At 40.0% G+C, this 14669-nt stretch overlaps 4 protein-coding genes across 5 annotated transcripts; 1 reads left to right on the forward strand and 3 right to left on the reverse strand.

The window, feature by feature from the left end:
* Positions 1 to 1030: 1030 nt before the first annotated feature.
* si:dkeyp-69c1.9 (uncharacterized) lies at positions 1031 to 3771 on the forward strand. Of its 2 annotated transcripts, none has more exons than XM_051938090.1 (5): positions 1031 to 1167; positions 1332 to 1490; positions 2153 to 2248; positions 3185 to 3467; positions 3547 to 3771. In XM_051938090.1, the coding sequence occupies exons 2-5, from the start codon at positions 1394 to 1396 to the stop codon at positions 3659 to 3661; spliced, it is 591 nt and encodes a 196-aa protein (XP_051794050.1). In that variant the 5' UTR covers positions 1031 to 1167; positions 1332 to 1393; the 3' UTR covers positions 3662 to 3771. The 2 variants fall into 2 exon arrangements, with proteins under 2 accessions (XP_051794050.1, XP_051794051.1); XM_051938091.1 differs by having other exon boundaries at positions 1063 to 1167; positions 1347 to 1490.
* A 460-nt stretch (positions 3772 to 4231) lies between these two features.
* On the reverse strand, positions 4232 to 5932 carry snrnp35 (small nuclear ribonucleoprotein 35 (U11/U12)). The gene has a single exon (XM_022216361.2). The coding sequence runs from the start codon at positions 5761 to 5763 to the stop codon at positions 5056 to 5058; it is 708 nt and encodes a 235-aa protein (XP_022072053.1). The 5' UTR covers positions 5764 to 5932; the 3' UTR covers positions 4232 to 5055.
* A 515-nt stretch (positions 5933 to 6447) lies between these two features.
* Positions 6448 to 11042, reverse strand: bud13 (BUD13 homolog). The gene is made up of 10 exons (XM_022216359.2): positions 10467 to 11042; positions 10234 to 10321; positions 9374 to 9458; positions 8811 to 9293; positions 8134 to 8438; positions 7944 to 8052; positions 7645 to 7783; positions 7339 to 7520; positions 7087 to 7168; positions 6448 to 6829 (listed from the first exon to the last, which is right to left on the reverse strand). Exons 1-10 carry the CDS (start codon positions 10604 to 10606, stop codon positions 6736 to 6738), a joined length of 1707 nt encoding a protein of 568 aa, XP_022072051.2. The 5' UTR covers positions 10607 to 11042; the 3' UTR covers positions 6448 to 6735.
* A 1561-nt stretch (positions 11043 to 12603) lies between these two features.
* On the reverse strand, positions 12604 to 14445 carry LOC110966873 (thy-1 membrane glycoprotein). The gene is made up of 4 exons (XM_022216363.2): positions 14303 to 14445; positions 13621 to 13678; positions 13169 to 13495; positions 12604 to 13059 (listed from the first exon to the last, which is right to left on the reverse strand). The coding sequence occupies exons 2-4, from the start codon at positions 13670 to 13672 to the stop codon at positions 12962 to 12964; spliced, it is 477 nt and encodes a 158-aa protein (XP_022072055.1). The 5' UTR covers positions 13673 to 13678; positions 14303 to 14445; the 3' UTR covers positions 12604 to 12961.
* Positions 14446 to 14669: the final 224 nt, after the last annotated feature.

The raw sequence follows: 14669 nt of genomic DNA on the forward strand, positions 1-14669 counted from the left end.
CCAGATGTTGAGGAGATATTCAGGAGAATGGGACACACAGATCTATTGCCAGCCTGAAGGCATAAAAATGAAGAGCAGAAAGTCACAATTAGATCTTTTTAAGTGTTATGATTGTTTAAATTATTGCAAGATGAGCACGATACTGATTCATTTTTAACAAAAAAATTGGAATATTTAAAAAAAAATATGACAGGTATAAGAACTTAAAATGGAAGCATACTTTACCTAAAGAAAAAAAAACATTTTAAAGTTTGAATGAGTTTCTACTGGAAAGTATGCGTGTGTTGAAAAATGGAAATAATAATCAGAATAATGTAAATTTGATTCAATACTGTTTTCTTCAAGTGTAAACAGAATACAATTTCTGATAAAAAGCTATCTAAATTATCTACTTTTGCAATTAAAAATACCACAAAACAAATGCAAACGACAGTGCAAATATTTGACAGTTAATGTTAAAAAATGCTTTACTTTCTTCAACACTCAACACACGTAGGTTTACATTACAAATAAAAATGATTTGCAAGTTTTCAAGAACATTCTCAGCACAGAACTCCTTAAAATGCACAACAGAAAATGACTTGTGTGTTTTTCACAAGTATAAGATTACCTGGTAAAGAGTGACAGGCTAAAACAGGCCCGGCGGAACAGAGCAGAGAGGTGCATTGCTGAGCGCCGGCCAGATGACTCCGGGGCAACTGGTGAACATGTTGTCGGTACATTGTGTGACTGAAATTTATTTTTCATAGTTACACTTGCCACTGTGCGAGTCAGTAAAGTCACAGAGGCAAGGCTTGTTGCCTTGGAAACAAAGCTCAGCTCAGCACTTGTAGCTTGCTGAGATTTCTTTCTTTTGTTCCCCGGTTAAATCTTCAGACTTCATTTAAATATATATTCATACAAACTCTCATTTCCTTTTAAACCAAGCTGCCTCTGCGAAGTTTCAGCTCTCTCTTGGCGGTCCTGCTGCTTTATTGTCCCAGTTGGTTACTACTGTATCTGCCACTCACTGCAGAAGAATAGAACACCATGACTACTGCAGTAAACAGCCTTTAAGTAGCTCTTTGTATAAGCTTACACACATACTCAGTGCAGAGACATGTAGACAGTATAGGGAAAGACTGCAGACTTGACCCACGTCTTATGTTTTTTCCCCCTACATATAAGGTAAGAAATACAGTAAAAACTCTCCTCAGAGCTGATTTAAGGCTAGTTGGCATAGTTGTTATTTAAAATTTAAGAAATAGTGATATTTTATTTCTAAAGCCAGCACCAGTTTCTCTTGCTTTCTTCGACAATTATATACATTAAATCTTTGGTAACTTCTATAGTATTTGCTGCACCAGACATCAGAGATTTAGAGCCAGTGATTCAGCAGCCAGCAGGAGACAAAATGTTCTTTGAAAATGCCAACCTGCAACACCCCCGTCGCCACCACGAACTCTTTCTGCGCACTCGACCCTACAGGGGGGAACCGCCGACAGTGGCAGGTAAAGGTTTGCTGCTCTAAGTCCAAGTTATTCTGTTTTCATGAGATTTAGTTGCTCAAATACATCACCGTCTTATTTCAAGTTGCCATCATGGTGTTTGATGTGTCTAAATTCTGACATCTTGTGCACATGCTCAATGATAAGGACAACAAAGACAACAAAAACAGTAAAAAGCCTCTTTAAAATAACAACATCCATAAGTTATTAGCATTATTTCTAAACGTGGTTCAATCTCAGTTCATTTTTGAATGCACAAACAAAAATACAACTGCATTCTTATCACAGAAACCAGCTGCGTGTGAATGATTGAGCATCACTGTCATTATGGTCATTTGTTTAATGTAAATAAGCCTTAATAAGCCATAACTGACACAAGAACTGAGTGTTCCTGAGCTCAAACACAACATTAAAAGTGCAACATTGGAAGGATTTCTGCAAATGTTAAGATGGGTCAATCCAGCTGTGATGTGTTGGAATAAGTGGAATTACTCCAACATGCTAAAAAAAAAAGATTTTGGACAATAATAATATAAACCGACCTCTAAACCACACACATTTAAACCATGCAGTATTTTGATTGCAATGCACAGACAGTAAAAGTAGAAAATCTTTGTTTACTATATTTAGACACTTTTGAAGCTCCCTCCTTGTTACTTCCACAGGATTTCTCCTCTACCCAGACACTCCTGCTAAGATGGAGACCACGTCACGAGAGGCCTTCTGCTTCAGGCCCATCCCACAGCATGACTTTGGCAAAGGTTCACAGTCTTATCTCAGTTTAGAGAGTAAACTCATCATATCTGTTCTAAGATAAGCTGAAAGTGATTCAGTGCTCAGTATAGGCAGGTCCATAGTCTGTTGTGTTTAGCAGATATGCATGTTTTGGAGAATGTCTGGGCTGTGTGTGTGTGTATGTGAAGACTCTGATTAGGGAAGTGATTTATGAGTTTTCTTGCTTTGTTTTTGAAGATTTAATCAGTCAAACTGCAATATACATTAATTACTATGCCATCATTACACTCAGATATTAATGATATCACTAACAAATACTTCTAAATATAAAGAACAGAGGATAATATAAATAAGGCTAAATGTGAAAATGCTGTTACTTGCATATATATATATATATATATATATATATATATATATATATATATATATATATATATACATATATATATAAATTACAAAATATGTTTTATAAATTGCCAGTAAGATACTGAGTGAACTAAGGAGGGCACATGTTGGCTAGAGCTGCCTAAATGTAAATGCCTGAAAGTGCCACTAAAATCTAACATTACAGATGTGTGATTAGAATGGTATAAAAATATTTTTTTAAAGGGAGCATTTATTGCAATTAAAAAAGACTAATATCATACTTTATATTCATAGCTGAATGCTACTGAGAGAGAATGATTTTTCTCAAGGCTTATAATTAAATAAAGTTACATAAAATAACATATTAAGCATAGCCTTTTAATATGGAGAAATGCTGAGCATCAAGTATTAGTCTTTGATTAACAGAATAAGACTTAAAGAGGAGGATGAGTACCACTGAATCTTTTGACAGTAACAGCTAAAAGTTGTGTTTTGACAGAGCTTTTTCAGATGCCGCCTCAGTAGAAAGAAATATGGGGTGTTTCATGGATATTCAATTTGTCAAAACCTTTAACGGGGTTATCATTACCCTTCAGGAGGCCACATCGCCAAGAACACGCAGCACGAGTCCCACTATTCTCATCTCACATCCTCACGACAAACAAGAAGAGGAAAAAGCAGCAAGGACGGGGAACCAGGAGAAGATGAGCAAGAAAGCTACCACGGTCACACAAAGTCAGCAGCGGTGAAAAACCAACAAGACACAACAGAGATGCAGTCTCAGTACCAGAAGGATTTCCCTCCTCCATCCTCCTGCCGCAGGAGGCGAACACCTGCCCTCCCGCAGCCCGACAACATCGGCATCAACCCCGCCTTCAGGTGAGAGCAGCTTTGTCAGTATCACAGTGTTCTACAGCTTCATATCGGGAGAAGCTCATCGGTGTGTTCTGATTTACAGGATCGAGTTCAGCACGGTCCAAAGAGAGACTTTCCCTGGCTGGCCCATCCTGAATCCCAGGGACGCTGGCAGGCTGAGAGCAGCTTCACCTGGACAACCAAACATGAGTCTGTAACATGCAGCACTTCAGGGAATCAGCATGAATTTGGCAGGACAGTCAACATTTTCTCACTGCTCTTGTGGTCGATCCGAATCTATATAATAAAAGAAAACATGTCAAAAACAGGCCAGTTTTGTGCCTTATGTGTGTTTGTTAACATCATTTTTGCGGTCTTATCCTATAAATAGTACTTTAATGCCTGAATTACTCCTCAATTCAAACATACTCGGACTGAAACAAGTTAGATGTTAAGAGGCTTTGTGTTACATCAGTGTTAAAGAGAACCAGCTCATTTCTGCAACAGGTGATGAATTTTGCAGCAGCAGGTCAATCTGATGAGCTCATGGGCTGATTATAGGAGCACACTCACCAGCATGCATGGAGTCAATGGAAAACACTTAATGACCTAATGCTAAATCCAGGACTGAAATGTTTCACATTGATGACTTCAGACATACTTGCGGACAGCTTGCGAGAAAATAATCCTCCCAGTGAGGACTCAATGGGCAGGGCAAGTAATTAGAGACTCCACCTCAGACACAGAAACAATTACTGCACACACAGAGATTCCAAACTTAATAAAAATTGATAACTTAATCCACGCTTTATGTAACTTACAGAGGAAAAAGTTTGATCACAAATTAGTACTTTTGGGAATATCTGAAAAATACAACAATCTAACTTCACATTGGCCACCACCAACAGCAAAACCCAGCAAAAATAAGTTCTGATGGTTTATTTGCTTTCCCTGCCTTGTGTTTAGAACCAATTCTGCACAAACACTTAGTAACAGTTTTTTACCAAATATAAAGCTCCAAAAATTTTCAATAACAAATACATGAATGTCACACAAAAACTGTCAGCCTGAGCCAGTTGGTAAAAATGCACACATCAGATTTCAATGCAAGAACGAAATCTTCTTACTAACAGAGACAGCTCCTTAACTGGCATGAGTTAAAATTAATCTTGCTTTTACTACCTCTAAGCTGGTTTTGGCTGGATAACAATACTGTAAAAAACTAAATAAATACAAAGTGAGTTTATCATTGTTATAAACAGTAGAATTTTTTAATGTGGCGAATTAAAATGGCTTTACAGCTTAGTTGACACTAGCTCCCTGAGAAAAACTGAAATGAAAAACACAGACTAAAGGTTGACATCATCCAGTGAACTTGACAATCCACGCCCAACCAGTGACATATCATAAGAAGGTCATCTGTAATTTCAATTAGTATTTTTCCACAGTACAGTTCAGTATGTTCAGAACAGAACAGTCTGGTGTCCAGTCACTCTCTCCCTCACTGTCCACTTAGCTAAAATTCCTTCATTTCAACCAAGCAGCTGGGCTTGACATGAAAATATCTGTCAGACTTCCTCTGACCATGGTGAGACTAACGGGTTTCTGTGCTTCATCTCCTGTCCCGGGGTCTGCTCCGGTCTCCGTGTCTCCGGTCGTCCCTCTCTCTGCCTCTGTCCCGGTCATCCCTCCTCCCTCTATTGCCCCAATCCGTCTCTCTGTGTCGGTCCCGGTCCTCCCTTCCTCTCGCCCCTTGCCTGTCCCACTCCCTGTCTCTACCTCCACCTCCTCCCCAGTCCTGCACCGGTCCGACCCCCAGGTTAATGGGCTTCCGGAAAGGTCTGTCCCTGCCGCCGAACCGCAGCTGTCCGGACTCTTTCTTCCCTCCTAGTCCCCCACCGAGCCGCCGCGGCACCCATCCTTTGAGAGTCCTCTCCTGCTCAAAATCCACAAACACTTCCTGCTGGTCCACCACCAGCTTGTTAGCGTCCCGCCGGGCCCTGACCACGGACCGCTCTTCCTTGTACTCGATGAAGGCGTATCCTTTGGAGAAGCCCGTCACGATGTCCCGGACCAGCCGGAGCCGCTGGATGACTCCGTACTTTGAGAACACTTGATGCAGTTTATCTTCGGTTGTGTGCGGGCTCAAGCGGGCCACAAACAGGGTGAGCAGCGGGTCTCCCACAACGCCTTTGTTGGGTTTGTAGCGGGCTCCCATAGCCCGCCACACCGCCCGGTCATGGGGCTCCACGTCCGTACCGTCGATGCTGCCAGCTTTCAGCGGGTCGTACAGCTTCGCTATCGGGTTCCAGTCAACCATTTTACCCAGAATTAAGTCTCAGCAGTCGACAGGAATAATTACCGAGGTGGCTATTTCTCCACATTAACCTCTATTCACCTACAGAACCACATTGTTGAAATCTTTCTACTTCTTAAAGCAACCCGGAAGTCCTGTGTCCACCAACAAAAACATTCCGTAGGGAAACACGCACTAAAGCTGTCACATTATAAATGTTCCTTGATTGATTAACGCTGTTAGAGATCAACAATCACAAGATACTCGCACCTATTTATAATAGTAAATAAATAAAGACAAATGCATATTTCTTTATGATTCGGCAAGTATGTTAATTTGGAATAACAACTGATAATTTTCAAGTGCTATAGTGATCACATTGGTAACTCTTATTTTGCAACATAGCCACTATTTTGTGTATTTTGAAAACCATATTGGCTTTGCACCTTATACATATACAAAATGAGCTTTCCAGACAAAAATAATATTTAGAAAGATTTACTGTTTCAAATGGAGAGTTATATGATTTCATTCAGCAACTCAAACTCAAGGCTAATTAGTTTTATTCCAGAGCTTTCACCCTTTCAACCATTAGCTCAATAATATGAAATTGTATTCTCAAATTATTATACATTTTGTGTCAGCATCAACCCTATTCATCAAAATTCCAAACTCGACTGAGGTATATGAACACTCTTGGCACAAAACTTTACAAAAACACCATTTAATAAAACAATGAAAACCACATCTGTTTTGGCTTCACAATGACTCAGGTATTACAAAGATAGTGGCAGAATTAGGACGCTGCCAATTCACTGCTATGTACAGTTTAATCTGATGTCTTTTGTACAGTATCAAACTCATTCTATTTCAAAATGCAACTTCTGTTGAGTGGATCTGTCTAATCTGTAGTAGTTGTGGTAGCACAGAAATTCTATACAGAATGAGCAGCAATGCTCTTTAACTTTGCTCCTGATTCATCAGTTTCCATTGCCATTACATGTCCTCCACGCTCCATTTATAAGCTGCCTCCTGGCCAGCTTTTTTATCTGATATCCGCATGTAGCGTTTCTGTTCAAAACCATTTGATCTGTGAGACAAAAATAAAACACAACTGTTAATTCTGAAATAACACCGCAAGCTCTAGCTTTCATTTGATGCACCACTGCAAAAATAAATCACTCAACAATCAGGGCCATTTCAGTCAAATTTCTGATTGCCATTATTGTAAAATAAATTGTGCAGTTGTACTATGAAACATAATAGAATAGAAAGAATTACAGTCTGATTCATATATTAAAAAGAATCCCATGTAGTATTTCTGAGTCACTGACACATGGATCATACCTGTCAACTCCATCCCAGCGATAGCCTGGTGGAATATTGAACCTGTTTGGAGGTGGAGCAGGGCCTTTATATCGAGGTTTTTCTACAAACAAAAACAAAAAACATTTTGCATTAGCCATCTCACAAAGAACAAAACTTGTGATGATGACATCCTGGCCTGGATTCAGACATGAAGGTGCTAATCTCAGAAAGGCTTACCTGATTAAACAAATGTAAGAAATAAAATGAAACATACAATCTAATGCTTCAAACCTTGTGCTTTTGGGTTGCGTTCTTTTTTCCGCCTGAGCATGGCAGCCATAGGATCTCCTTCCCTTTCTTGCTCTCTCAACATGCGGTCCAGATCCTCGTCGTCGTAGTGACGCGCCAGCGGCTTCTGTGCTTCAATCACGGCATCCTCAAGTTTCTGCTGATGCATCTGATTCTGGGCCAACCTGTACGCACAGGTTGACTTTCAATCATTAAAGTATAGAACACAATTGATTTGAATTCTTCTATATGCAACACAATCACACTCTGTAGCCATCTTTGAGGTGTGAAATGATTGTGCAGGCGTACCCTTTTCCCCACTGAGCGTATTTCTCATCCTTTGCTGCTTTTACTCCTGCATTCTTCTTCTGTTCCTCTCTCTCTGAATCCAAATCCCTCCTTTTGCCACTTTTGTCTCGAAACACCGTCTGGACATTGCGAGATTCATCTGGTCATAGTAGATAAAAGGGGAAAAATGTCATTTCAGTAGAGACTTCACCTTTTAGTTTACAAGAACTAATCAAAACATGATAAGGGAACACTATATACACACTATATGTCATGAGATTTAAAGTAGTAAAAGTATCTTAGAAAAAATATAATCTAACCTTCAAGTGGTTGATTGCTTCTTTCTCTACGTCGGTTTTCCTCCTGCTCTTTTCTTAAAACCTCTACAGAAACCAAGCCTGCCTTCCCACCAGAAAGCATCCTATGGCCCTGAAGAAAAAATAAAAACACTCAGCAATTCAAGGCAAATCCGATTTCATATTATTCTTTGAACCAACACAGTTTACTCACCTGTGACTGGCCATGTCTACGAGGCGGTGACAGGTCTCCATCCGAGTCCTTTCCACTCCGCGGTCGCCTCCTGGGTGGAGACTGGTCAGAATCAGAGCCTCGTTTTGTTTTTGAGTGCATCCTTGGAGGAGACTGGTCGGAGTCCGAAGCTTCTCTCTTCAGTGTCTTTCTTCTTGGGGGTGACTGATCAGAGTCTGAATTGTGCCTATTCTGAGCTCTCTTACCCAGCGGTGACCGACGAGAATCAGGTGAACGTTTTTTACTTGATAATGAGGAGTTGGGCTTTTTTCTGTAAGGGGATGAATCTGGCAAAGAAAAAGGAACTGTTTAGTAAAGCGCATGTAAAGTTATACTCCAAACAAAAGCACCTTTTTTCTGTGACATTCAGCCTGCTGGAATGCAAAGGGAATACTGGAGTTTTTATAGAATGAATCATGACAGAGGATTATTATCCAAATTATTCAAAGCAAGAATCTTCTACTAAGAAGTTTTGAAAAATGTTAAAAAGACATTGAAGATGATGTTTTCATTCAAGCATTCATTATCAAATCAAGGCATTTTCCATCAACTTCCGCAAACAATTATGGTCATATATGCAGGATAACCTTCTGTTTTTGCTTTTGTTGCCTTTCCCAAAGCAGAAAGATACCACATTCCACTGAAAATCTTTCACTCACCTTTACTGTGCGCCTTCCCTGACTTCCCTGAATGTTGCCTTTTAGGGGACAAGTCAGGAGAGTCATGGCGTCCTCGCCTGGGTGGAGATGCGTCTGGAGAGTCATGGCGACTTCTTCTGGGAGGAGATGCGTCTGGAGAGTCATGGCGACTTCTTCTGGGAGGAGATGCGTCTGGAGAGTCATGGCGACTTCTTCTGGGAGGAGATGCGTCTGGAGAGTCATGGCGACTTCTTCTGGGAGGAGATGCGTCTGGAGAGTCATGGCGACTTCTTCTGGGAGGAGATGCATCTGGAGAGACATGGCGACTTCTCCTCGGTGGAGATACATCAGGCGAGTCATGTCGGGTCTTCCGGACAGGTGAATCATGTCTCCTTCTCTTTGATGATAGCTCTGGCGAGTCATGGTGACCTCTGCTTGACACCTCAGGCTCTGTAGGTTGATGTTCTCCTCCATTCCCCTCATCTATGTTTTTCTCTTCATCAGCTATTCAAGGAGGACACTAAAGGTAAGTAAACAACCTTGCTTACACAGGCAAAGATTCACTGTAGTTTTTCCATAATTACCTCCAATTACTTTCCACCTGTTGCTGGTTCTAAAGGCTTCCAGTTGTTTCACTTCCTCTGGTCGATCATCAATCACCTCAGCAATCTGATTAGACGGCAAGAGATGAAGTCTTACCACAGAATATGTTACATAACAACATAAATCAGACAACCATCATGGATTTTGCCATGAAATCTATTTTTGCAGTAGTTAGCCCTTTAAAGGTGCTAAGATTATTACAGCAGTACAAGCAGTGTTGCACATCAACAAGTACATTTTTGCAGTTCAAAATTAAGAATATTACAATTAGAGCTGAAATAAGCACGTTACCTGTTTTGATTGCTGAATAGAATAAGCAATTATTTTTGGTTAGTCAAAACGAACTTTTCAACTATTAAGGTGTGCTTTTTTTTTCTTTAAACGTCACATAACCTTGAAAACAGATATTTTTCAACTCTTGAAGGACACTCCAAGTTTGAGGAAACTATCTTCAAGATTGTATTATAATATAACAGTTTGCCGCCTTAGCCATAAACAACACTGATACCATGGTATAAAATGACATTCATCCAAGCCAACATGGGTCTGTGTTTATGTCCCACTTTCATCTCAACATATGATCAAAGCAGTCAGTGCATTTTTAAAATTATATTTTTAAATCTGGATAAAGCACATAAAACACGGATTTAACCTCATTTTCATTGCCCACGCCATACAATAACACACTGCAACTATGAGTATAATGAAAGAAAGCGTTGCATACTAGTAAAACACGCGGCATGCTGTTTACAGAGTGCATGAAGGAACCAACGGGCTAATCACTTAACGTAAATGAATGAACTCAGGACAGCCTGCTTGCTAACGTTAGCTTCATGCTTACCACCGGCGCTTCTTCTTCGTCCTCTTCAACCTCCGCCTGCTCTGTGACCATGTGTCTCCAGTCTATGTCATCGTCTACAATTTTTAGTCTTGCACAAAAAATAAAAGTGAGTTAGTGGATCAGGTTTTCAATCACACAGACTTTAAAACAGTTAGCGACGCTAAATTAGCTTAACGGCTAAACACACGCACACACAGAGCAGCAGCTCGACTGAGGAGTTCACGTCGACTCACCCTCTCTCAGGAACCTTACGCCGTTTCTTCTTAATCTTCCCCGTTGACTTCTTAGAGTCGCCATCGGCGGATAAATAACGCTTTAGATACTCTGCTTTAGAAAGTTCAGGTCCCTTCTTGCTACCTGTGGAGGCGGCCATTGTTATGTTGTGAGAAACTACGGATCCCGCTGAGGGTCAAAAATGACAATTCTGTGTAGTCTGGTACTCAATGACTACTGAAGTCGTTTATCGGTACTAACTAAACTTAAACACACGTTGGGGAATGGTTTATGTATGACATAGTCCTTTTCATAAGATGAAATATTATAAGGTTTAGTTTGTGCATTTTTGTGGTGTGAACGCAAACAGAAAGACATTTGCAACTGAAATAGACCAACAGAGTTTATGTAATAATCCAGACATTGAAAGGTTTCACCCTTACAGTCTACAAAAATATCTAATATGGATCACTCTGGGACTCTATGAAGCCAAACATATTACTACAATTTCCTATTTCACCTCTGCTGATGAACTACATAAATATTACCACAGTCCCACAAACTAATTAGATTACAAGTGGTTGCACTGTAAAACATTGTGAAGGAATTTGGTCAAATCTGCTCATCTTTTGTAGTTTATTTTATGTAAATATACAAATTTTGCTAATTTGAAGTTAATCTGAACTTAAAATATATCAGTCAGAAATTACATTTGTACTGAAAATTGCTTCTCAATGATAAATAAAGCACAAACTTTTAGGTAGCAGAGTAACTTATGTTTCTAAAGTAAATTAAGTTAAAAAAACTTACAACATGGGATCTTTTATATCTAATTAATGCTTAAGACTTACGTGCTGGGAAATAAGAAAATACATTTGCTCAAGCACAAGGGTACATGTTGAGTATTTCCATTTTTTGTTACTTTATCCTTTCACTTATTTCAGAGAGAACTATTGATTTTTTTTACTCCACTACATTTATGGTACAGCTTTAGTTGCTTTTAAGATGAGGACTTGACACATTGTTACAGAATATATCAGTGGTTTCCAAGTTTTATGGCTTCTGACAGCATACGAACAGTATGTAGTTGTACTAAATTTATGAATAATCCAATATCTTTTCTTCTTTACTCTCACATTAGTCATCTCAAAACTCCTCTGATCTATCTCTTGTAACTGTATATGAAACTGTATGTGGAGTAAAAGCTCCACCTACAGCAGCCACACCAGTAAAGTGCTGCTGGCACACAAATACTTCATCATTAATAATATAATGAGGTTATATATAATAATGCATCAGGCAGAAGGAACAAATTTTATTATAATACTTGAACTACATTTTTCTGTTAATAGTTAGGTGGTTTTTCATGCAGGACTATTGTTTGTAATGCAGTATTTTCTTATTCAGATTCAGATTTCGAAAATTTTATTTCTTTATTACTACACAGCTAAAATATTACTTTTACCTAAGTAAAGGATCTAATGGCTTGTGAAGTTGGACCAACTTTAGGAAGTGGCTTTGAGTGCTCTTACCGCTTCCTGGTGTAGGATTTGCTTTAATAATGACTCACAAATTGAACATCTGGTATGTGCATTCATACTACATCAACAGACTCTTTACATGGCAGGATATTTGAGTAATGGATCAAGGAAAAAACAGAAATAAAGAACATTAAATGTCATTAACCTGTTTATCTTAATGGATACTGCCATATTCGATATTCTGAATTCAACCCATGCATTTCCTGTTTTTGCAAAAGTCTTTTAGAAGTAATTGCACACAGATGATTGCCTTTAGGCACTGGAATGAAGCCTGGAACAAAAACAGGACCAGTTAACAATAAGTCTGTCAGCAGTGAAAAACAGCAATGTCCGCTGCACCAGTGATGACTAAGGTTTCTCCTATTAAAGATAGGGAATACAAACAAGCATGTTGCAGTATCTATTTGCAATTAATCCAGATGACTTGACAGGGATCTGTTTTGCTTTTTTCTGTTTATCTGTTCGTTTCATAGTTAACATCACCCGTTCTGAAACATCATGTGCATGTTTTAATTCCAATATAGAGTTTGCATGTGTGGCAAAGCCATAAAAAGCAGTGAAAATTCAAGCTGACCTTCATTATTTCCTTCTAGATCACAGACAACAAGTCAGTGCATGACTTTAAATACCATCCCTTTATTGAAAACAAATGCCGCATCTTCAGCAGTAATTTTTTTCATGTTTACTCAGTGTATTTACATCAATACAGTGTGTGCATTTTTGGAGCAAAAAGCAAATCTCTAAACATTTCTGTTGAATCATCTTTGAGTCATCTTCATTAATGAAAACATTTTAATACTGTTTCAGCGATCGTGGGAGGAAGACACAAGAAGGAGAGACAAAGTTGTTGACAACATCTTTTCAGCATGTGGTGTTATTGATGGGGATGTGTGTGGATGCGGACAGAAGCGGAGGTGTAGTTAGATGTGTGTGTGTGTGTGTACGCCCGCACAAGCCTGCATGCTTTTGTTGTTTTAGCTGTGTGTGTGATAGAAGAAGAGCAGCAGACAAACCAGCCAAGAACAGGAGCTCTTCAGAAACACACTCACAGCCGAACACCGGGCGAGTTGATCTGCAGGGGAAGAAAAGTGGGAAACAAAGAGTTTACAAAAGCCTCTTGAATTTGTCTCCCACTCACTTCTTCACATGCTCACTCCCTCAAACCCAGCCAGTCCTCCTACCTCTCTCCACAGTGATGTTGGCATTCGCCCCGGATATTTTACACAAGTAGGTGGTGTTGTGTGGGAGACTGTCTCTGAAGCCTCTCAGGGTCATTCTGTAGCCGTGCGGGTCCAGCTCCTCCACGTCACTTTTGCCTTTAAACTTTGCCTCTGCTGCCGAACCGGACACGTTGGTATTAATTAGGGTCTGTTTGTTTCCAGAGGACCAGGAGAACTCATAGCTGTTGATTTTGTTGGATGTTGGCTCGAGTTTACAGTCAACTCTCAGGTCGTCGTCATCTTCGACGCACACGGTGATCAGTTCAGATTTTACTGAGATCAGCAGCACTGGGGCAAAACACAAAAGGACACATGAGAGCAAAAGTAGAGGGATATTCAGTTTCAAACCTAATCATATGTTTTTGGTGCACAGAAATCTACAGATTTTACAGCATGAATGTCTCTTTTCTCACCTCCCAGCACTCCATACACAAACAGAGACTTGAGCATGATGGAAAAGTGCATATCCAACTTTAAAACAAAAAGAGAGGATACATGAAGGAGAATAGCAAATTAGATAGAGCAACAAAATATTCCTGCTGTGTCACAGTAATCTGAATTTTAACCCGTGTGGACTGAACTCTCCAGCAGGGGGTGAGGTCATTTTGGCTGAGATTGTTTACAATACAGAGATGGGGGAATAAAGGGGTAAAAAGATGCCAAAGGAGCTCGTCATTCTTTTAGTATGGTAAACTTTGTTGTTTGGATGACGAGCCAAAAAACCTGCTATTCTCTGATCTAAGCTGTTGTAAATTTCCTCTAACTGCGTCCAGAACTTGATCCACCTGTGGCCAAATCTCAGGACAAAGATCATTCAAAACCACAGGAGACACAGATGTTTTCTATTTTTCTGTTTGATTTCCTGTTTATTACTCACATTTTTCCAATTTCTTTGACATAGCTTGCATTAATCTGCATTTAAAACGGAATACTATTGTTCAAAATATTAAGTTACAGCCTGCAGTTTAGCTGTCTCTGCATATTTTCTACAATCACGTCCTGCGTACTTGCATGTTCTAGCACATTCCATGTCATCTTGATGTGATCTTAAAATTAGGCCCAGATGTGCAGCTCAACATCTCTGAGGACTCTTACCTCCTGCCAAGGCTGGATGATGTAGCAGCTCCTTCCTGCGTGCTCTGGTCCGGATATAAACAGCTGATGGAAGTCGCCTCAGTGTGCAGCACTGCAGAGCATCACACTTCTGAGAAGAGGCTGGAGCAGCACAGAGAGGTGGAGGCAGAGTGGGAGGGATGAGGGTGGACCAGAGAGCGCTGATTCGTCTTTCTCCTCTGCAGTGGCTGACGGAGGACATCAGCTGTGCAGGTTGCTTTTGTGTGTGAAAATCGGTCATCATCCCTCCCTACAGGGTGTTATGACCTTGTCTCCTTTCCTCTTTGGTCGTCTCCTCACTTTTGTCTCAATCCCTGAGTCCTCCCTCCCTCAACTGCCCTCCATTTCT

The sequence above is a fragment of the Acanthochromis polyacanthus genome, chromosome 17, assembly GCF_021347895.1.
Source record: "Acanthochromis polyacanthus isolate Apoly-LR-REF ecotype Palm Island chromosome 17, KAUST_Apoly_ChrSc, whole genome shotgun sequence".
Classification (NCBI taxonomy): domain Eukaryota; kingdom Metazoa; phylum Chordata; class Actinopteri; family Pomacentridae; genus Acanthochromis; species Acanthochromis polyacanthus.

Excerpts from the sequence above, each read along its gene's own strand:
- si:dkeyp-69c1.9 (XM_051938090.1), top strand. The coding sequence starts at position 1,394 with ATGTTCTTTGAAAATGCCAACCTGCAACACCCCCGTCGCCACCACGAA. Across the intron at positions 1,491-2,152 it reads GGAACCGCCGACAGTGGCAG|GATTTCTCCTCTACCCAGAC; the intron begins GTAAAGGTTTGC and ends TTACTTCCACAG. Across the intron at positions 3,468-3,546 it reads GGCATCAACCCCGCCTTCAG|GATCGAGTTCAGCACGGTCC; the intron begins GTGAGAGCAGCT and ends TCTGATTTACAG.
- snrnp35 (XM_022216361.2), bottom strand. The coding sequence starts at position 5,763 with ATGGTTGACTGGAACCCGATAGCGAAGCTGTACGACCCGCTGAAAGCT.
- bud13 (XM_022216359.2), bottom strand. The coding sequence starts at position 10,606 with ATGGCCGCCTCCACAGGTAGCAAGAAGGGACCTGAACTTTCTAAAGCA. Across the intron at positions 10,322-10,466 it reads CGTAAGGTTCCTGAGAGAGG|ACTAAAAATTGTAGACGATG; the intron begins GTGAGTCGACGT and ends TTTTTGTGCAAG. Across the intron at positions 7,521-7,644 it reads TACGCTCAGTGGGGAAAAGG|GTTGGCCCAGAATCAGATGC; the intron begins GTACGCCTGCAC and ends CTGTGCGTACAG.
- LOC110966873 (XM_022216363.2), bottom strand. The coding sequence starts at position 13,672 with ATGCACTTTTCCATCATGCTCAAGTCTCTGTTTGTGTATGGAGTGCTG. Across the intron at positions 13,496-13,620 it reads TGTGTATGGAGTGCTGGGAG|TGCTGCTGATCTCAGTAAAA; the intron begins GTGAGAAAAGAG and ends GTTTTGCCCCAG. Across the intron at positions 13,060-13,168 it reads CAACATCACTGTGGAGAGAG|ATCAACTCGCCCGGTGTTCG; the intron begins GTAGGAGGACTG and ends CTTCCCCTGCAG.